This window comes from Hippoglossus hippoglossus, chromosome 12 (genome assembly GCF_009819705.1).
Source record: "Hippoglossus hippoglossus isolate fHipHip1 chromosome 12, fHipHip1.pri, whole genome shotgun sequence".
Taxonomy (NCBI): domain Eukaryota; kingdom Metazoa; phylum Chordata; class Actinopteri; order Pleuronectiformes; family Pleuronectidae; genus Hippoglossus; species Hippoglossus hippoglossus.
Window position 1 is genome coordinate 5078957 of NC_047162.1, and position 22902 is coordinate 5101858.

At 41.4% G+C, this 22902-nt stretch overlaps 1 protein-coding gene and 1 long non-coding RNA gene across 4 annotated transcripts in view; both read left to right on the top strand.

The window, feature by feature from the left end:
* Positions 1-22902, top strand: part of erbin (erbb2 interacting protein) — a 55217-nt gene that overhangs the window by 29049 nt on the left and 3266 nt on the right. The window contains exons 8-26 of one of the 3 annotated variants that reach the window (XM_034602083.1): positions 1737-1800; positions 2164-2238; positions 2943-3087; positions 4271-4343; positions 5721-5850; positions 5952-6067; positions 7582-7651; positions 11278-11377; positions 13618-13739; positions 14098-14256; positions 14431-14616; positions 14744-14861; positions 14950-15133; positions 15751-17269; positions 18604-18747; positions 20606-20662; positions 21354-21527; positions 22209-22301; positions 22427-22501. In XM_034602083.1, the coding sequence (XP_034457974.1) occupies positions 1737-1800; positions 2164-2238; positions 2943-3087; positions 4271-4343; positions 5721-5850; positions 5952-6067; positions 7582-7651; positions 11278-11377; positions 13618-13739; positions 14098-14256; positions 14431-14616; positions 14744-14861; positions 14950-15133; positions 15751-17269; positions 18604-18747; positions 20606-20662; positions 21354-21527; positions 22209-22301; positions 22427-22501 (3604 nt within the window). Of the gene's footprint in view, positions 1-1736; positions 1801-2163; positions 2239-2942; positions 3088-4270; positions 4344-5720; positions 5851-5951; positions 6068-7581; positions 7652-11277; positions 11378-13617; positions 13740-14097; positions 14257-14430; positions 14617-14743; positions 14862-14947; positions 15134-15750; positions 17270-18603; positions 18748-20605; positions 20663-21353; positions 21528-22208; positions 22302-22426; positions 22502-22902 lie in introns of those variants that run through there. The other 2 variants (XM_034602084.1, XM_034602085.1) reach the window with 2 other exon arrangements.
* Positions 17879-18597, top strand: LOC117771574. The gene is made up of 3 exons (XR_004615615.1): positions 17879-17985; positions 18187-18189; positions 18391-18597. It is a non-coding gene; the product is annotated as an uncharacterized LOC117771574 (long non-coding RNA).

Sequence of the window (22902 nt, forward strand, 5' to 3'; positions counted from 1 at the left end):
CTGTTTCCCTTATTTGCCTTTTTTTCGTCCTTCCTCCCTGTTGGCTGACTTTTCCCTTTTTTTTTTTTTAATCTCTCTCACTTTTCCTTGTTCTTATTTTTCATTGACTTACTGACAGGTCAGGCAGTGTCCAAAGTGCAGTGCAGCAGATCCTCTCTTGTCGCTGTGTTTATGTGACAGATGCCAGACCTGTTAAAGGCTGGAGCCCTGACAAAGAAAAGGACTAATGATCGGGAACGTTGCCAGAGCAACACGCAAGCATTTCAGAGATGTAAACAAATGTGTGCGTGCACAAAGGGGCGCTTTTCAGAGCTTCCACATAGAAAGTGCTGTCTCTTTTCTCTCAGTGCACAGACACACACCAAGCGTATGCATATACCAAATGTGTGTCTGAATTTTTAAGAAGGCTATTGAGTTCCTCATAACTTGGGATCAAGCCATAGTTTTTTTTTTCACTGACGAATACGCTTTCTTGAAGAGCCAGCAAATCTCATTCTTACCTCTCTCAGCTCATATGGGGGTCCATGCGGCTCCCGCCAACTATTGAGGTAAGAATGTGACAAAGCTGGCTAATGCTCAAGTACATCAACATGATGGATGTTTTCATATTGCAGCAAGCATTAGAAAAACATCACCATAGGGCCTTAAAGCATGTTTATAATTTGCACCATATGTCTGACATTCTTATTTAATGAGAAGTACCTAAAAACAAAACAGACTACATGTTGGTGTCTGTGGGCCTCCGCTCTCCATCCCTGCTCTGGGTCTCACTCTCACACTTCATCCCTGCTGTGAAAGTAACATCATATCTGTTCCCAAACAGAACAAGAACATCTCTATTTCCCCTCCAGTCATGGTCTCTTCCTCTGTTTTTTTGTGTGAGAAGTACTTTTTAAACATGTGATTCACTCTAAGGAAATCTATGTTTTATAATGTCTATTCGTTCTCCTTGTCTTGCTTAAAGTTGGTTTGCAGATTCAAATTCTTTGTCATGCCAGAACTTTATAATTTAGACACATGAAGTTGGTGTATTATATGAAAATGTTATATTATAATATTTTATATATTTATATATAGAATTGTATTTTATTCCTGCATCTTTTTGACGCTATAAGCTTTTGTCATTGGGTCGTCAGTGCCCTCACAGGCATCTTGTCAGTAGATTATGACAAAGTAAGCGTGATACTTATTCACTCTATCCCCTCAGAATGGGACTCAAGCCTTCTTGAATATTTCATTCACATGGTGATCATTTCAAAATAATAAAAGTCGGAATAGTCCTGGTTTTTATCTGCTTGTTTACGATGCAGTCGAGAATGTGAGACTGTGACCTGAATGTGGAGACAACATTCTGGGGCATGGCTTAGGGCTAGCAGCATACGTCACAGTTTCCATTATTCAAAGCGTATTTCTGTCACGTCGGAGCTCTAAACGGTATTTATGTCCTCGTAAAATTACTCAGTGAAAGTAACAAAGGCAGTGGATGTGTGTTGTCCAAAATTCAACCTGAAAATTAACAGATAACCTTAAAGGTGAAATAAAGGAAGGTTCGTTTTGGCTTGCTGTCTGAAACGCATGGCCCACCTTGCTTGTAATCCTGGCTAGTGCTTTTGTTTTATCAGATGGGTGCAGTTTAGTGTTTTCCACTCAGGTCATTTTGAGTGATTTTATATATTATATATATATATATATAGATTCTTAGTGTCTCACTCCCTGTCCATCCTCTGTGTCTGTAGAAGCATGCAGAAGCTCACGCAGCTGGAGAGGCTGGACCTGGGGAGTAATGAGTTCACTGAAGTGGTGAGTATCTGTCAGTTGCACCGTCAGTGCCCAGGGCACCTCTCTGCTGGTGACCTCACCTCCTCCCTCCTTAATCTACTCCCTTACCTTCTCCTCCATTTTTGAAATGGAAGCTCTGTGTTTTTTCTCTCTGCAAGATAGCATTTGTCTTACTCAATAATTTCAGTAGAATAAAAAATTGCCCCATGATTCATTTTTAGCTTGTTTATGAATTAAGGTCTTGTCCCAGCAGGCGCGCGCGCGCGCGCACACACACACACACACACACACACACACACACACACACACACACACACACACACACACACACACACACACACACACACACACCACTTAAGCCGTTTTTTCTCTTTACATCCGTAGCCTGAGGTGTTGGAGCAGCTGACTGGAATCAAGGAACTGTGGATGGATGGGAACAGACTGACGTTTTTACCTGGGGTATAATTTACAGTCAATTTCTCCAATCTCCATACTTTCAGTCCCCGCCGTGCCCCAAAACCTCATCTTGAGATTATCTCCTGTGATTTTTCAGACTCAGTGTCGGCTTCAATTTTCATCAAACCGAACCACAGTCAGTTTGCATCAGACTTTCAGCTCTCAGGAGTGAAGGAGCTGCAGTTCAGGAAGGGCTCTCTCGCTGGCTGAACACAATTAGATGGTTTTAGGGTTTTTGCAAATGTTCTTCAGCTTTTAGGTTATTTTCTTTGAAAGTAATTAATTTAGAATGATGCTTTGATTGTCCAAATGTGTGACAAGAGATTTATTTTTCATCCAAATGACCTGCTTGTTTGTAACTGGGTCATAATTAAAGCATTAGTTCTGCTGCCAGCCTTTCAATGGCATCAGCTGTAATCACACTCTGGTCTTTTATAAGTATTGTCGTCTGTCAAGCATATCAAGCAAAACTGAACAAAGCAACTGTTTTCTCTTTTATACAATTTTCTGTTTAGAAAATTGAAAACGCAGATATGTCATCATGATGTCTGTGGTACTCCTACCTGAGACATACTCACCTAACCTCACTGCTGAGAACATTTGGGATTGTTTTTTATTGTATACAACCAAAAATCATCTTACATCCAGTAAGGATACTGAAGTGAATATCAGTGTAAATGTTTGTGCATCTCTTTTTATCTGGCCAGATGATTGGGATGCTGAAACAGCTGGTCTACCTGGACGTGTCCAAGAACAACCTGGAGATGGTAGATGAGCAAATCTGCGGCTGTGAGAGTCTGCAGGACCTCCTGCTCTCCAACAATGCCCTCACACAGCTGCCAGGCTCCATCGGTAAAGATTATAAAACACACACACACACACACACACACACACACACACACACACACACACACACACACCTTATTTCAGGAAAGTCCTTAATGAAACCGTTATCTCTCTTTCAGCTGTTACCAAACACTTTTTTTTATCACAGGGTCTATTCCTATGTTGTTATGTAGTAATCTAAACACTACAGCTAAAAGTTCACCAATTTTCAATAATTTTAATGAAAATCCTCACAGAGGATGCAATTACCATTTCTCTAGTTCCATTTAGACTTTGTTGTCCAAATCGCAGTAATGTTGACTTTTATCCAATAACATTTCAAGATTATGCCACAAATATTGTTATCATTTTATATGGTTATTTTGAGCTCCTTTTGCCATCATTGATAAGTGGAAATTGAGAATGAGTAAAAGAAAGGAGGTAAAGGATCACATTTATATCAAAGTATGGATGGACCAAACTGATAATGCATATATTTTGATTGACCTCTCTTCATCCCTGGGGAGAAGTGAATCACAGTTTGGATCAGAATTGCTGTATTTCATCAGACCAGACAACTATGCAGACTATTCATTTGCATTCAAAAACATAAAATGAAGAAAAGGACAAATGGGTTGTTTAGTTTAAGTGTAAAATCTAAAGGAGCTGATGTAAAGGAACCAAGCGTGTTTGATATGTGAGTCTGAGGCCACTTCTAATTCACTCTATTATTTACAGTATATTACAGTTTTATATGGACGTTGTACAGTTGTTCAAAGATGCATTAGGTACATGAAAGTTGTGCCACAGTAAGAAAGTTCCTCGAAGTGACTGCTGTAGTTAATGTGCCACATCTCTAGGGAAATATAAGTTTGCATGTGTTGTGCTGTCCTCGATGGCCCCGAGTGTTTTACCAGATGGTAGAAGTGACATCCAGGATGACAGGGGTCACCTATAATCTTGCCAGCACACTTGGTGACCTTGCTACTGTAAATGATATTCAGACTAATAAAATCAGATGAGTCCAGATGGACAGTGCTTCAGTAGTCAGGGTACTGAACTCATTTACAGTACAAACTAATCAGATTAACTGCTATAATTGATATTCCTCTTTGTGGTGCAACAGCAAGTGATAATCAATAACTGCCCTGAGCTGTGGTATGCATCTCTCTCATTCTCTCAGTTGCTCTCTCTTTTCCTCTTTCTCTAGGCTCGCTGAAGAAACTGACTGCACTGAAAGTGGATGAGAACCAGCTGATGTACCTACCAGACTCTGTTGGAGGGTGAGCGTTGCAGCAGTAGCTTTAATGTTGTCAGAATAAACCCAGGGATCCGTGGATTATTGTGCCATTTTCATCTCATCCATCATCCACTGATCACATGAAACGTCTGTCAGATATTCTATTAAGCACAATGTGTTCCACTCTATTGCTGATGATATTGAGTAACTAATAACAGCCGTGATTATGGAGTCTGAATCACAATGATGAAATGTCATGGTTCTGAGGCTGCCATATTGTTTTTATGGAAACAGAGGTTTGCCTCATTGAGGAGGAGTTGATGTTAATCTTTGGCCTGATGACCCTCCCATGCTGTGCTGACAGATTAAATCCACCATGGCTGTTCTCAGACTGATGTCGTCTGCAGCAGACAGGTGAACCCAGCAGTCAACAGCTGCGGAGGGAGGGAGGGAGCCAGGTTGACATGCTGACCCTCCATCTACTCTGAATCTTTGTGGTCCGGCACACAGATTAGGCTCTAGTTTAATCCAGCCATGTGTTAGTTCTTTTTAAATCAGACCACTCCCACACGAAGGAAACGCACATACATCAACTGACAATTACTATTACATCTGTACATTTTAATTTTTAGTCCATTGTTTCCAAACACCATCAATTATCCCTAATGTTAGAATGTGTCTCCTTGTGTACTTTGACACAGATTATGTGACAAAGCCTATGGTTTATCTTAATCCCATGCAAGGATTTTAGCTTAAACAAGCAGATTTTTTCATTTATACATAGCTGATCTTATTCAGTGCACTGTGGGATGCACAGCCTTGTTTGTTACTGCTCTGTAGGGGGTTAAATCCTGAGTTTTGGAGTTGGATGGTGCTTTATCACAGCAGCTCTGCTGCAGGTTAGACTCACTTTGCATTTATCTGAATCCCCCAGAGCACATCTGCATTTTTCATCCAGCAGAAAGCTCCAGCTGCACCGCACTTCTGTTTGAACATTGGTTCAGTTTGAAATGTTGCTGTGAAACAGACAAAACAATCCAATGGCAGTCAAAGTCTGTGCATGTCTGTTATCCTCTGTGGTGCACACACAGTAACTAACTGCTTAGTTCCACCTGATGACCTGAGAAATCAAGAGGTTCAGATGGTCAAAGTTGTATTTTGGTCCCTAAGCCACTGAGAGATGTGTAGACAAACGGCAGCACTTTAAACTGACACACTAGAAGACTGCAAAGAGACAGGAGGCCTTGTGTGATCTGCTCAGCTTTGTCTTTGTTGGGATTCCGGCTGCAGAATTTCAAATGAGCTGAAGTTTTCTGAGGGAAGACCTGAGAGAAGAAGTCATCTAACCTTTTAGAAATGAAAAGGTACATACCAAACAATTATAGTCTTGTCTTTCTCCTTTGGCTTCCTCTTGTATTAGGCTGCACATTCTGGAGGAGCTGGACTGCAGTTTCAACGAGATTGAAGCCTTGCCGTCTTCTGTCGGCCAGTGTGTTTGCATTCGCACCTTTGCAGCAGATCACAACTTCTTGACCCAGCTTCCCCCGGAGGTGAGTGTATATATGTCTGTGTACATGTGTTGGGTGGCACGGCATGTCAGCCTGCTCATCTGTAACGGCTCGTAAAAAACCTTGGTTTCTTCCCCTCACAGATGGGCAACTGGAAGAACGCAACTGTGCTGTTTCTACATTCCAACAAACTGGAGTCATTGCCTGAGGAGATGGGAGACATGCAGAGGCTCAAAGTCATCAATCTAAGCAACAACAAGTGAGTCTGGACTAATGCGTAATGAGGGTCCAGTGCAAGGGCAAAAGTATTTCCAGTTTTTTTTATTTTCGAATATTACCGTCTAAAACTCATTAAAGCAAAAAAAAGATGGGAGGATTTGCTGCTTTTCTCTGTTTTGTATCATTGTTATTTGAATCTATTTGAGATTTCTTCCATCAAATCATTTTTAAGTAGCTTTTTGAAAAGGAATTCCTGAAGCCTTTCATGAATTGCTTCACTAAATTGCTGAAAAGGTCAAAGAATGTCTTGGCTTCATTCTTGAGACAGCACACACGCACACACACAGAAATGTAATCCACTAATTACAACATGGAGATCGTAGGATCATAATTCTGGCCAGAATGAATGAGTCTGGAAGCTGAGGCGTGATTTGAGGTTTTAATTGGGGGTTTTCCATTCCTTGTGTTGCTCTGTGCCAAATACATTAAATAACTTTGGCTAGGACCCCACAGCACTGACATATATTTTAAGTAAAAAATTCAATTTGGCCACAGTTATAGACCCTTGTATAAGGAGCTTCTCGGGTGACTTTTGGGATGAAAAGATATTGTGTGGCCACGACATAATGACGCGTGGGGACAAGATAATAAGTGAGCAAGCACAGTTAAATGTCCAGTGCGCTGGAAGCCTGGCTGTGCGCATTTGGTAGTGTTTTGGTGACAGGATGCGTCTGCCGCATTTGGAAACCTGTTGAGATTGAGAGATTGAGATCTACTGGGTGTGTTAGCAGCGGGGATTGATTTAACAAACCAGACATTGTTTTAAACTTCCCTTAAACTTCCCTTTTTAAGAAGGGTGCAACAGGGTAGTGTCATTTTGGTGAGAGCTGTCTGCCCAAGTCTCAAAGAGAGAGAGAGAGGTGGGAGGGGTGCATCAAAAGGTAAATCTGTAAACTAGCTATCTCCCATTCCAAATAAATAATTAATTTCTGAGGATAAACTTACTTAAAGGGGAGGATAAAAGTATAGCACTGTCTTATTAACCCTGCCGCGCACACCAGGCAGGCTACATGTCAATCCCTCACTATCACAGTGTGGCCTCAATCAGAGTCAGTGCAGACAGTGTGTGTGTTAAACCATAGCCCATTATAGAGGCTACATCATGTGATTAAGTGAAATGTTTCATGTCTCATCAAGGGGTTTCCATGATGAGTTCGCCAGGTCTCGTTATTAAAGAACAGATTCATAACTCATGGCGTAGACATAATAACGCGTGGGAGCGACTTAATAACTTGTCGCCACGAGTTATTAAGTCATGTGAACGAGATAATAAGTCCTGGCCATGAGTTATTTAGTCGTGGGAACTAGATGATAAGTATATATTTTCTTTTCCTAAATGTCATTACAGGGGCACGGTACTTATATATAATTAAGATATTAATTCTGACACAATTTTATAAGTTGTTTACCTTACCATTCACTGGTTGTGAGAGTGTTTTCGGTTATTGGTGCCTAACCCCATGACTGAGCACCTGTGTTTTTGTGCCACTGCAGGTTGAAGAATCTTCCTTACAGTTTCACTAAACTGAACCAGATGACAGCAATGTGGCTGTCTGAAAATCAGGTAAGATCACATGTGTTACTTTATATATAAGTCACAAGCACACAGGTTTTACAGCAGCTGTTAATGAGTTCAGAGCTATCCGATAATGATCTGCTCTGTTGGGTTTGTCATGGCAGCAGGTTACATAACTTGCCGCAGCAGCGAGCTATAAATTAATCTACTTAGGCCAAGTATCTCACAGGAAAACCCATTAAAAATGACCACTTTAAGGAAATTTGATCTAAACTTGCCGAATGGTAATGTAGGTCAGACTTGGTGGTAATGACCTTAACTCTACTTCTTCAAAGTGAAGGAGGATCCTAATGAATGTCCTGACTATAGTAAATGTTTAAGGGCGACAGCATGGTGATCTAGACAAGCCTGCAGCTAGTAAAGCAGAAGTAGAGAGGTCAAGGCAAGTACTTGAAATTTGGACGACTGCCTGGGCTGATGTGTCCCTCGACTGAAAACAAGATAAACCTAACAGAGGTGGAAATGTTAAAGTCTGGCCAGCTCGTGTGTGAGGAAGCGTCTCACAGTCCCACTTTGTCATAGCAGTTTAGATTTACATGGGAAAGGACTCGATGAACTGCTCATATCGATATTTGTAGTGAGTTTTTATGTGTAAAGGCCCAGTGAAGTAGGAGAATACTGCATTGCTTCAGTCTGTTTATGTTTTCCAGCTAATACATATTTCTAAATTACAGTCTGTTGAATCTCACCGTGTTCTGAAAATCAATTATTCATGCTTTTTCTCATCCTGGCTGGATTATTCTCACAGAAAAACTGCAGCTCTATCAAAGTTTTGCAGAAAACCTGTCATTCAGAAGGAGACATAAAGCCCATATCTCCTCCGCCCTGGCCTCAAGTCAGCTACCTATTGAATACAGAATCCAATCCAAGAATTTTCTCATTTATTATCTCATTTAAAGAGCTCTCTACAGTCAGTCAGTTTGTTAGCACTGAGGGAAACTCTAGGTCAGTTACCACAGTACAGCCCCTTTTCCACTGGCCAAAAAACACCACTAAAACTCCTGGTTTAAATGCCTCTGCAGTAGACGCAGGTTTTTATCGACAGTGATGGAAACATCAGACCCAGGTAAATGCAATAATTTCTTCTTCTTTATGACGTCAGTCTAGTCGCTGATGCTGCACCTCTTCCTGCATGACATAATGGCATACTTTAAACGTACAGGTGTTTGCACGTAAACAGCCATGAATGAACTTATACTTTCACTTTTTTACATCTTGGGAACAGTGGTTTTTTTCTTCTTTTTTTATTTTTTATTTTTTTGTGTCGTGCAAAATACAATACTGCCAACATAGTGTGGTGAGAGTGCTTCTCAGTTTCTGACGTCAAACATGACTCACCAGGGGGAAAAAAGACATGCAAGCTCCTTTACTGGCAAAGGGAAAGGAGGCAATCACCTTTTTTTTGGCAGGTTTACCCACACTTCAAAAACCTGTGTATACCTGCTTGCTTGCTTTATCAAACATAGAGTTTCTCCTTCCTTCAGGCCTCACCATGGTCCTCATTTCCTCATTCATACAGCTTGTATCAAAGAGCATATTGGAGCTCATTTATTTGCACATTGGGAGAAAATAAAAATCCTGATTAGTGTGTTTCCCAAGAGCTGCATTTACTAACCTTATCTTTTTGGATCTATGTAGAAATCAATGTAGAAACAATTGCATACACTCAAATATCACACATGGCTTCATTCTCAGCTCTGAATACAATCTACACACTGGTTGTCTCAAACATTGTGAGTGTGAACATGAAGTCAACTGCTCTGAAACATTTCACTACCTTAATCAACGTAAATAAGAGAAATCTGTGCGAAGCTGTAGACACATGACACTCATCTATAAATAATCCCTTCTCATGGTGTGATTAGTCGCACTGATGGAACATTCCTATCATAGTTGTGTCATATTGTAGATTATGTAATATCTCTGAGGCTGCCTGTGGTTGAAAAGACTTAAACATAGAAAAACTGAAGTAAATGTTTTTTTTTTTTTAAATAGGCTGTGTATATTCTTGTTTTAAACGTTTTTCGTTTTTCAATTACTACAATTAATTCATTATAAAACAGACTAATTTACAATTAGTTTGAAGTCTGACGCATTTTCAACTACTACTAGGTCCAATTAGAGAGCTTTCATTTTTTAACTTGTGTTTTTGATCGACATTTTGTTTTGCTGCCAAACATCTGTAAGGACTATGCTAAATATAATGTAATAGTATTAATGATTTGCAGATTATTTTGTCCAACTTAATAACTTTCACTGCTGCTGCAGTATTTGTTTGTAGAGATACATTTCTTACCACACATTTATCCTTCTGGCTCCAACCAATTAAAACGGAGGCTCTGCTCTGCCCTTTTTTCACCCTCGCATGCTTAAATCTGTGAGCGTGCTCAGAGATTATTGAACTAACACTGATCAGCCATTCTGGAAGTGAACACTCAGGGTTTCCCATCTCAGGGTTCATCAACTCAGAGTTCACCTTTTGGCCCAGAGTGCTGGAAACGGCTTTTATGACCTCCAACAAGGATGTTATGTTTTCATCAGCGTTTGTTTGTTAGTTGGCAGTATTACGCAGAACTACTTGAATGATTTCCATGTAACTTGGTGGAAGGATGTGGTTTGTGTCAGTGAAGAACCTATCCAAAGATTTTATCCAGAGCCGGATCAGGAGGTCGATCCAGAATTTTCTTTTCCACCTTTTTTAATATTGCGAGATTGGGACAATTTCCCAGGGAATAATTTATGGAATAATCTGCTAATTAGTTTTTCAAGTGATTGATGAATAGTCAAAAATGTGAGCAAATTGTGAAAAAATGTCTTACACACCACCATGGCCACATCTTTAAAGTCAATAAATCTCAAATAGATTAAATTAACAATGATACGACACAGAGAAAAGCAGCAGATTCTCTGAGAATAAGCCAACATGTTCCTTTCAGAGAATAATTCATTGCTCTCAAAGGAAAAAGTCAGACATGTGTAGGGGACTGATGTTTATGAATGTTTGTGATTTGGTGCAGCTCCAAATACCAATCCAGATCTTGTAAATTTAAATGTGGTTTCATATGAGGACTGTCCATCTTATACAAACAATAATTGATGTTTTGGGGTCATGGTAGCAGGTGAAAATGTCCTGCTGTTTTACTGACTTGTTAAGAACTTAAAGATGCTACATAAATTATCTTTTCTCAGTAAGAGTCAGGAGTACTGCACCTGTTGTGTCAGCATTGCATAAAATAAACCCAGGTGAGGCAACAGTGACATCAGCACTAAGATACAGGAATACTGTTGGGCAGGTGCCACAGGTGTAACAGGGCCTAAGGGACTTAAAGCTATTTCATCAGGAAATGGACGACAGGAAGAGACATTGTGATGTACTTGAGTAACGTCTCATTAAAACCAGGTGAAGGAAAGAAATTCAGCTTGGAATAAAGATGGGAAGTTGTGGGGGATTGGTACATCTTGTGGTGTGTTATTTCCCCTGTGGTTTTGTGTTCTTTTTCATGATGACACCTGCCAGGCACAGTGAACTCCACGATTTTTTTAGCACTGAGTGTCTTGACAAAGCACGGTTCATTGCAGATAAAACCCTCAAACGTACATTTTGTCTCCCACAGTCAAAGCCCCTGATCCCTCTGCAGAAAGAGGAGGATCCAGAGACGCACAAAACTGTGCTGACTAACTACATGTTCCCCCAGCAAACCAGGACAGAGGAGTGTGAGTACTGTGCACTCAACACGCCATCATTTCTCCTTTATATTCCTTCATGATCATTATTCATCTGACACACACTCAAACTGAAAATGTTTCTAACCTAATTTCACTAATCACTTCTTAGTAGCAGAGCCGGGTGTTAAAGATTTGGGCGCATTAATTAATCAGTACTACCAAGCACTCATTCATCTTATACAACTTCGCTAGTATGACTTATATAAGCACAGTTTACAAAGACAAAACACTGACAAAGTTTGGGGAAGTTGATGTTATGCACCAAGCATGAAAATACAAAACTGAATCAAATAAGTGAGCAATTTGATTTTTAGTTAAGTTTAATGTATTTTGATGTCAAATTATCGGGCATCCCCATGACTACAACTACCGTTTGTATGGTAGCAGTCTTGGAGGTGACCTGCAGGGATCCCTGAATGCATATTTTATGAGGGGCATCGTTATCTGAAACAAAGTCTTCTCCTCCTGTCGAGCATCTGTTAGTTTGGTTTGGTTTCCTATTGCACCAGACATCTTGCACTCACCCTGTCGCATCTTCGCTTTGGAGTAATTAGTGGTTCAAGATCTGCGTTCTTAAATGATTGAAATGGTGGAGAATGAGCTGCTTGATTTTTCAAGGTTCCAGCCATGTGTTGCACCTGGGATTGGGTGACATCTACTGAATTAGCATATGACAACGTCTACAGTTAAACATCGTGATGGACAGTAGACACGTTTACGTGGACATCAATATTGTGATATTATCTACATGAAGCCAATAGTCTCAAAAAGACACTGTCATGTAACAGTCACAGCATTTTACAGCATAATAATAATCCAATTAAGAAATGTCGGGTATTCTGACCTTAGTCACATTAAGTTGACATGTATACAACTTTAACCCATCATTTCAGAACATTTTGCGACATCAATGTACGACAGTTACCAACTGCTCGTCGTCACATATCCTGAGTCAGAGTGTGAACAAGTAGTAGGACGTAGTGTTGAGTCATTGAGTCGTCATTCAGTCAGTCATTCAGTCAGTCATTCAGTCAGTCATAATCAGACTATACTCTGTAACGTGGGAACATGAATGGAATATTCTATTAGCAACTCATGTAAACATCATTATAGTCCGATTTCTGAAACCTAGTCAATGTGGGGGGGTGGAGAGGGGGTGACTGCCAGTCAGCCCAACTACCTGAAATGTTAGTGCATCTAAGTTCTGGCCTCTATTTGTTGTCTGCCAGTCATCTGCTTTATACAGTTTTTTTTATAGTTACTTAGGAATTTATTCCGAGAAAACTTGATCTGTTTCCTTGTGCTCTCCTAAGAAACTGGAATCAGTCATAACCTGACTGCAATTATAATGTTACACAACTTGTTGATATGGAGAGTAAACACCAGTGACTCATATCCACTGCACATTTACAATCTGGAATGTGTGTTAAATTGTAGATAAGCAGATTTCCTGATATGATCTAATTTCAGGTGACGTTGGCTTCGAAGGAACCGAATATAATCACTCTTCTCATAACTAGCTTGCATGATAGCAAGTATTCTCTATATGTGTAGAGGCAAAGAGCCTTTTAACACAGGAAACCACAGACACTCACATGCAGAAGCTTAAAAGATTCACTTCTATCAGGTGTCAGACATCGTCAGACACAACCGGACACAATAGATAAGATGTATGACGTTACTGCAAAGTTTTAGAAAAGCTGCGCCATTATATCAACCACCATGACCCCTTTTTAATAGTAATCACGCCCTTGTTTCAAAAAGGAGTGACAGTATAGGTGTGAGATTGAGTTGAATAATTAGTTGGTATATATATGTGATGGAGATTATAAAGAGTTTAGAAAGAAGTTACCGCTAAATCCTGCAAGACTGTTAATTGTTGTACTTTTTATATATTTGCGTTTTTTTCGTAATATAGCTCGATTTTATGTCAAATAGTTTAATATTCAGTGATGTCAGTTTGAAGCACAGGCTCAAGCATTGTTAAAGCTTTTTGTCTTCAACATTTGAGCATTATTTATTAGAACCACATTTCTGAGAGTCTACACTGTTCAAATTCTCAATTTCAAGTTCCTCCTCAGTGCCTTCAGTTTATTGGAAGGCCTTGTGGTGTCTTTGCACCATCTAGTGGCATTTGCATGAATTTCACTCCATGGGGGATGACTTGCAAAGCATTCATTTAAAAAGTAATAAAAGATTTGCGTCCTGGTTTCTGCTTTTTCCTCCAGACATTCCCAGCTCTGACTCGGAGAGCTTCAATCCGGCGCTGTGGGAGGAACAACGCAAGCACCGAGCTCAGGTGGCCTTCGAGTGTGACGAGGACAAGGATGAGAGAGAAACGCCACCGAGGGTTAGTGTCACAGCTCTGAAAGGAAAATAACTGGGTTGATATGATTTACCTCCGCTCTAAGGGCTATTGGAGTATAGTTTGGGATCAACTTTCTTTTTGATTTAACTGTTTTCATGTAATTAAAATATTGTCAGAGGGAATAAGGGTCTTTACTCACCTAGTTTGACTGATAGCTCTATGAATCCCTAGTGCCTGTGTATCTGAGGGAAAAGTGTCTGTATTGTATTGCACGTTCCTAATGTACATTGTTATCAATTTACTTCCCATTAAACACTGCTTGTCCATCACCTCTGTCTTCTGACAAACCATATTGTGCAACAAGATTATTTTAATTAGAAGCTTTCTTGTACTCTTCAAGGAGGGAAACCTGAAGCGCTACCCTACACCATATCCAGAGGAGCTGAAGAACATGGTGAAGACAGCCCAGTCTGTGGCTCACAGGCTGAAGGAGGATGAGTCAAGCGACGAGTCGGGGAAAGAGAGGAACCACATTGGTGTGCAGGATGTGGGTGTAAAGGTCGGCTTCATATGTAACTGATATTTTATTTGGAAAGAAGTGTCACTTTCACTTTCATTTTCCTTTTTTATATTTACCTCACTTTAGTGCCTCTTTAATAAACCTTGAAAATTATTCTACATTCATGTAAAGAAACATTTTTCATACGAAAACATCTGGATTGTTTTTGCGCAGGTGATAGAGGCCCCGTGCCCCAACGGCGTGGCAACAGACAAAGCGCCCCATGTATCTGCCAATATATATGCCCAAAATCCCTCTGCACCAGATTCTAAAGACGCTTCAGACACGTCTTACAGCTCCCACAGAGTCCCACTGAAATCCTCAGAGGGCTCCATGATGAACCACGAGGACACACTTGAGGTACCTGAATATTTAGAACTCACAATTATAAGGAGTTCTCACAGTTTTACAAACAAAAAGTGCAGCAAGCACATGATGAAGCTTTATCAGAAAAATGCAGCTTTACGAAAGAGATTGTATTTTCCAGGATTCTGAGGAGCTGTCGGATGAAGAAGAGGAAATGAAAATAGCAGAGATGAGACCCCCTCTTATTGAGATCTCCATCAACCAGCCAAAAGTAGTGACGTTAAGTAAGGACAAAAAAGGTAAAAGGTTTTCTTTGAGTCACTAAAACAGTTCTTTTTTTCAGTGGAAAATCAAACTGATTCACTAACTGATATTCCTGATCATCAGATGATGGGAAAGATGCAGACTCTTTGCTGGATGACACTGTGGCCAACAGCAACCAGAACAATAGTAACTGTTCATCCCCATCACGCATGTCCGACTCAGTGTCTCTGACCACGGACAGCAGCCAGGACAACTCTCTGTGTACCCCTGAGAGAGAGGCAAAGATGCCTTTCCTCCCGAAAAGCCGGTTGGTATATTCAATGTTAACACATGAATAATAAAGACGTATTCTAAAAAAATTGTTTGAAAACAACCACCTAAAACCTGAGGGTTTTCTGAAGAGCTGATGGAATTGCCAGCGTTTACAGAAAGTTTTATTTTTCAGCATCCGAAGCATATGTACACATAAAAATCAAAACATTTGTTAGCTTAAAGGTTTGACTTCATTGGAGATCACCTTTTCCATAAATCTAACTGACTGAGCCTCAGAAGCCACATCGTCTGGATCTGTCTTGTCTTCGTTATTATTTTCATCGTTTTTTATCAGTGAAAAACTGCTGTGATCAGCTTCAATATCCCTCTCCTCATTTAGGTCATCAGTCATTGTCTGATGCACTACTTTTTTGCAGGCTAAAAGCACTAACAAACTACATTCCCCGTAATTATATTTAGTCTTTTCTGCAAGTATTTTAGTGACTAATTGATGCATTTAAATATTTGTGTGTCTTGAAAACTATGACATCGCGGATGCACGCTCCAAAACACACAAACGTTGCACCCAGTCTACAAGGGTTAACAGAGTAAAAAGGGAGACACGTCCTCCTGCTGTTTTTACAAATTCTGATGTCTTTTCCTGTGTTTCAGGCAAGAAGATGAGAACATGAACCAGCCTAAAGACACCACCCCTCTCCTCCATAATGGTAATGGCTCTGAAACGTCCCTTCAGGCCCTTTTGAAAACCCAGCAGACGCCACCAGAAAAAATGGGCGACTACGACCTGTCAATGGAAGCCAGACTGGCCTTCATTGAGAAGGGAATCAACAATGGCATGGAAGACACCTACACCAAGTGGGACCAGATCAATATGAACATTTCCAAGCTGCCAACTGACAACATGCTTCAGCTGGATGAGGTGGACAAAACCAAGAATGGTTCCGTAACCCGGGAGGAGTTGGGCGGAAAGCAGACTTTCAGCAATGACAACTTGGAGCATTTACAGAATGGAAACCAGCAGGTCGGTGACCGCTTCAACAGTCTGGGGAACAAAAGTCAAGCAGTGAGAGCGGAGCCATCTGCCGTGCATGTGGCCTCGACAGGCGTGACAGCCAGCAGTGACATGTCTCTGTCTCGCAGCACAGAGGAGCTGTCTCCAGACAAAAGGTGCCATCCCCCACAGGTGATGAAGTCCCACAGTGTCAGTAACATGGAAACAGGGGGCATGAGGCTGTTCTCCTTTGAAGGGGATGATGAAGCATATGAGGCAGCAGCAATGAGCTGGATGGCAGGAGCCGGTCCGGGGCCAGGAGCTCAGGGCCAGAGCATAGTCAGGAGCAAGTCAGCCAGTCAGTTACTCAATGACCAGAGTCTCCAGGTCTACCCCAGCTCCTCTGCATCTTCCTCAGACCTGCTCTCCTGCTCCAAGCCTCCTGCCAGCACCAGCAGATACCCAATCTCCTCCAGCATGGCCATGGGCATCGCTCCTCCTCAGTACAATATTCAATACACAAGCAGTGCCATACCGAAAGAGAGCATGTGGACCCAGAGGACGGCCATGCCCCCAGAGCACCAGGGCTACCTCCCTCCTCCTCCACACTCACTAGCCAACACCAACTACTCCAATCGTAATCAGGCACCTCCCTTCCCTCAACAGCAACAGCAAAGGGGGCCTCCCATGGCTCCTAAACCCTCTGGGGACATGTGGGCTATGGAGAGACTTCATTCTACTGGCAGCCAGCCTCGCAGCAGCACTCTGCAGAGGCAAAGTAGCACCGCCTCCACAGCTTCAATGGGTGACCCAAGGCGCATGCAGTTGCCCGATGGGGAATATATGACTTACAGGGACATTCACACCCTCGCCAGGGGCCCGCTGGCAATGAGCCAGGCCGCGCAGAGGCCCCTGTCAGCTCGCACTTACAGTATCGACGTACCCGGAGCTTCCAGGCCTCTCATTGCGAGGCCACAGCCCCACGAGCTTCCAGAGAGGACCATGTCCGTCTGTGATTTCAACTACCAGCACAGCAGCCCCAGCAAAAGGCCCAACACCAGGGTGAAGTCTGAGTACTCGCTCCTGGATGGCCCTGGAGCGGGAGTGGGAGCAGCAAGAGTGCCGCAAGACTGGAGAGATCAGGTGATGCGTCACATCGAGGCCAAGAAAATTGAAAAGGTAAAAAGTACTCATGTGATACAATGTGTGGAATTTGTGTTGAAGGAGTTTTTTCTAGTAGTTAACCTGTGACCAGATCCCTCAGTATGAACATGAATATGCTCACATTTACAGGCAATATTGTTATAATTGCTAATGCTGCTTTAGACATGCACTGAACTCTGCAGTTCCTCCGTATTCTCTCTGGAGGAGGTGCATGTGTGAACACAAATGTCCGAGTCAGACGCTCCGCAGTTTCTGCGGACTTTCTCTGCCTGACCTCCTAGTATAAAGTCTGTAGAAATCCAGGAGAAGTTGATGTGTGAATCCAGTGGGGGATCTCCCGCTGGATTCACCGCGAGCAAGTGGGAGGTTTGATGACGCCTCTAACACGCGACAGATGCAAAAATGAAAGAAAGGGCAGACAAATATTCCACAGTGAAAAAGCGGTGACACACGTGGAAGTCACTGACTAATATGTCAAGAGAGTTTGTGGTGATAAGAGCCGACAGCAGTGTCTGTATGTTGTCAAGAAACTGACTGCAGCAGAGTTAATACGTCACTTCCTATCTCTGTCTGCTGCACCCGGCTGCTCCACCTCTCGCCTGAATAATGCAGAGGATTTGTTGCAGATGTGAACGTGTCTTTGCAGAAAACCTCCCGCTGTGTTGTGCATGTGTGAAAGAACCCATAATGTTTTGGTGTGAGTCCAGATCAGGGTGCATAGCCAGGAATTTGTATTCACTTTGCAGCATTGTATTTTACAACATTTTTGTGGATTTTTTAGAGAATAATTCATGGATCCTGATGGGGGGAAAAGCTCCCATGTTTAGGAGACTGATATTTATCTGTGTGTGTAATTTGGTGACGATCCAATCAAAAATCTGGATCTAGTGAATTTAAATGGGGTTTGGTGAGGGGACTTTTGGGCCTTGGAGGAAGTATGCGCTCTACTGAGTGAGTTCTAATTGGAACTACTTTCTACCAAAGAAATGGTCCATACCGGTCCAATTGTGGACAGATTTTTGGAAAGAGATTTTACCTGAAACTTTAGTATACTACATTTTTTTTGGATACATCACGAAGCCTGGACAAATGAAACTCTATTTACTTGTATGGCTAAGTACCAATACAGATTTGAGTGAACTGACCCTTTAATGTGGAGTTGACCCTTTATAAATGTCTACTAACCCAGCTGTTTGCAAAATGCTTCTTATTCACTGCATGTTCTTTTTCTGTGTATGTTGTAAACTTGTGTCTGTTGTGTCTTTTATGTCATGCTCATTTGGTGGATTGCATGGCCACCACTGACATGTCGGTTGCTGCTGGTCGTTCCATGTCGTCCCTCTGTTCAGAATGCGCTGTCTCGCTCCTATAATTCCAATAACGCTCCGCTGAGCTGGTCTCACTACGGCAGCTGTAGGGATATGCATGCCAGCCAAGGGTCTCTGGTCTTTAGTCCCAGAGAGGGACAGCCGTATGGAGCTCTGGGCTTCTGTGTGAGTACTGTCAACTTGTCGTTAGCCCCTGCAGCTCTCACTGAGCCGGGGCTTCCAGCCTGTGCTAGTTTCACATCCTATAGAAGATAAGGAAATGTCTGTTTCCTTCTCTCCTTGATGTGAGAAAGTGATCACCGATGCTCAGAAGACATCTTTTACTTGTCCTTTTTATAGACAAGTGAAAGTAAATGTTGGGTGATGAAGTTTCTCCAAACATCAGATCTCTCACAAACCCTTCCCTAACACGTGATGTTTCCTAATGAAAATACAATGTGTTCTAACTGGATGTTTGTGGAGCTCTCTCTTGCTTAATTCAAACAGACATGTTTAAAAGGGGCCCACTTGGTTGTTGTGCCATGTTCCAGTCGGGTTAGTCGACTTTATTGCATGGCAGAATCAGAGGAGGACAAAACAAAGTAAAGCTGTTGTCAGAGACCACTACAGAGCTGTAGCGAGTAAAGAAATGATATAAAGTCTTACAAGCTGCGTGTGGCTGCTACATCTCATTCAAGCATTAAACCTAAAGATATTTCTGGCTGCGTGTGGCTGCTACATCTCATTCAAGCATTAAACCTAAAGATATTTCTGGCTGCTGTGTGATTCTGGTGACACATTCAGTGCCAGTCTGTATTTACTCTGAATCCAGCTGACAACAAAAAGCGTCACCCTAAGCTGTGATGGAACTGCATAAATTAACCAATACATTATTATTTATAAGATATTATTTTAGCTTACTTTCTCCCTAAGGAAATACCACTTTTGGTTGCATTAAAGCTGACAACCAGATATGTAATTTGAATGTTATATATGGTACAAAGTGCCCCCTTTTATACCTGCCAGGTTCTTTAACGTCATAATCACTGTCCCTGTGCATTCTCCCTCCAACCTGCCCCACTCCTGTGATCACATCCTGTGATTGTAATACATCCCAGCAACCTTGATTTTCTTTTCTCCCTTAACTCTAATTAGATGTTCACTTCAATATTTTTGATCACATCAAAATCACATCTTAACCTCTCACTTTCTGTGTGGGGATGAAAACTGTGATTGTGAATGGTAAGAATGTAGACGTGTGCATCCAAGTGATCTACAAAGTGGATAGCAGGGCTGTTTTCTCCAGAGACGTCTGAGGCTGTTGTTTAACCTCTTCACTACTTGACATTTAGGATTCACTTCATGTTCAGAAGGTCAATCTTGGATCGTCCCATTTCTGACAACGAATTAGCCTCTGTTGGCCACGGCTAATATTTCAGGGCATCCAGTGTAGACTGTTATCTGGGCCAAGATGCCGTTCCCCGTATAAAGTCCTACTAGTTTCTTTATCACACAATTTGAACGTTCTCCACAAAAAACACAAACTGAGGTGATTTTTGTAGATGTTTTAGGTCCAGACAACATTCTGAGTAATCTCTGTTAACAGCTATCTGCATATGGATGTAAAGAGATTAAAAAGCAGATAGCTGATGCATTTCGGTCAATGTGTTTACCTTCAGGCAACCAAAGCTTGCTGATTGGTCAAACTAGACACAGAACCAGAATGCTTCCAGCCCCAAAACATTGTCCCTCTCCTACAGAGTCTGCATATTCGCATTTAGAAGGTGTTTATATAGATTATCAGAAAGTTAATACTCACAATTACGTGTTGCATAGTGTATGAATAGAAACTATAGGCAGTTACATCACAGATTTTCATCATTTTAATCAGATGTATTCCTTTCCTCTCCTCTAAATCAACACTGCACTGCCTAATATCATTTACCCAACATGAAAAATGTGTTTGTCAATTATCCTTTGTTTGTAAATGTTTTTTTAGTGGAGTGAGTGCAGTGTAATTCATCCCCTCTTTCTTCCATTTCAGGATGATGTGTATAGTCCACAAGGGCAGCAGAGCTACACCTTGGACCCCCACAGAAAAGTAGGTTATTTAACATACAGCGGCATATTTCTTGCTGCAGTATACACAGAAAGGGTAGTTATGAAAATGTAAACCTCGCTGATTGTGGAATTACTTGTTCTTGCATATGTTGTCTGCATTTTACCCTGATGCTACAGGGCTTGTTTTTAAGAAAAGACAGGATTTCTGCATGTCTAAAATTCAGTCATCTGAATTTTAGCCCTTAACAAGTCTAAAGGTGTTCAGAACTTACAAAGGTTTAAATATGTCTTAATTATCATTTAATGCTATTTGGATTGTGCTTTAAAATATCTGCTTGGTTTGTAATGTCTCACTGTGTAGTAGTTCTTTCTCAGCGATACAGATAATGGCACGCTGTAATAAAACAACAAACAAGACGAATGTGGAACCAATAACTGAGCCTACAAGATTGATTAGAATTGATTGCAGTACACTTTGCTTGGCTCTGGTTGATTATGGATACCTACTGTCTCTGTGGTTTGAGTCTAGTCTACTAGTCTAGTCTACTTCACTTTATCCATCTTATCCTTCATATCTGTCGCACTTGATGTTATTCTTACATTTCATTCATTATGCTCTAAAAAAAGGTCTTAAAAAAGGCCTAAATTTAACTTGTTGAAAGGTCCAGGAAGCTTGAGAGAAAATCCTGCTGGAACTTTTCACTTCATCGCTGTGTGTTTTTGTTCCTCAGGTGCCTTTGTTGAACGGTCAGATGGGACCCGCTGGTCGTCCTCAGATGACCCAGGTGACCCAGATGCCCATGGCTCGCCACCCTTCCAGAGAGCAGCTCATCGATTACCTGATGCTCAAAGTCTCCCAGCCACAAGCACCCCCCCGGGTCCCGCAAGAAGCAATGCAGCAAGAGGTGAAGGAAGCATGAAAATGACAAGAAAAAAACTGAGATGCTGCAAAGTGACTTTAAGTGAATTCTTTATTGTTTTGTCTGAGGTTTGATTGGAGGAAAAGTTTGATATGAGCGAGATGATCATTGGACCACTGTCCAATGATGAAGCTACAGCCAGTAGCTTAGCTTAGCATAAACAGCTAACCTTGGTCCTCTTTTTCTTCTGTTCACGTGGTACAGGAAACAAACGCCTTATTTACGCTGTAGGAAGCCAAGTTTCAGTTCTTCTTCAGTAGCTCCTAGGATCGTCCGGAGGGCTGAATCCTACCCGAAATTGGGCTGATTATCCTCTAGTGTGCTACAGGCATAACATGTTAAATCTTGTTTGTTTCATTTGTACTAAAACAAACCGATTTTACAGCGAGTAAAGTGCTGGACTTTGGCTTTGATTGCAGAACTAAGAATTGTTTTGATCTTATCCAGCTCTCAGAAGGCAAATTAGTGCATCTGCCAAAACTATACCTCAAAGAAATGGTACCTCTTTGAAGCTTAGGCGTTGCCGATGTTCTTTTTCATTAACCAGAATTTGAGTCCTTTCATTTCAGAAGTACATTAGCTAGAAAGCCCTAATACAGGAAAGCAGTGTAATTATCAATGAATGACTGAATAAATAGTAACTGAAACTATGTGGGTGTGTTTCAGTTCCGTGTGAAAGTGGAGAAGAATCCAGAGCTGGGCTTCAGTATATCAGGAGGAGTGGGAGGACGAGGAAACCCCTTTCATCCAGATGACAATGTAAAAACACACCATTAATAAGATTTCTTGTTGTAGTGCTCTGCATTATTCTCATCTGTCTTCTACAACTCTGTCAGCTTTAGATGTGAAAGTAATGTTTTAAAAAACATTCTCCATCCTTTCAGGGCATATATGTGACAAGGGTCCAGCCTGAGGGACCGGCAGCCAAGATTCTTCAGCCTGGAGATAAAATTATCCAGGTATAGAGATCAACAGTGTGTTTCCTGAAGTACAAATCCCATTTATTTTCTGAATAGAGATTCTGATACTGAAACCATCCAAGGAAGACTTACCATCCGCTACTTGAATGTGAAACAATGATATGTGCTCTTGTAGAAGACACAAGTCTGGATGATTACAAAAAATATGTAATAATAATGTATTCGCAATGTTGAATCCTCATGTGTAATAGTGTCTGATTGGTGTAGCTTGCTGTTATCATTGAAATGTTTACAATAATGGCGAAAATCGTGTTGTAACTGTTGCACGCATTGTATACATACAGGACACAAACTACAATGTATTGCAACACTATATTAACAACAAGGTAAATTTCAATAAGATGCGGACTGGCAGTTGTTTGCAAGGGATCATTTGCAAT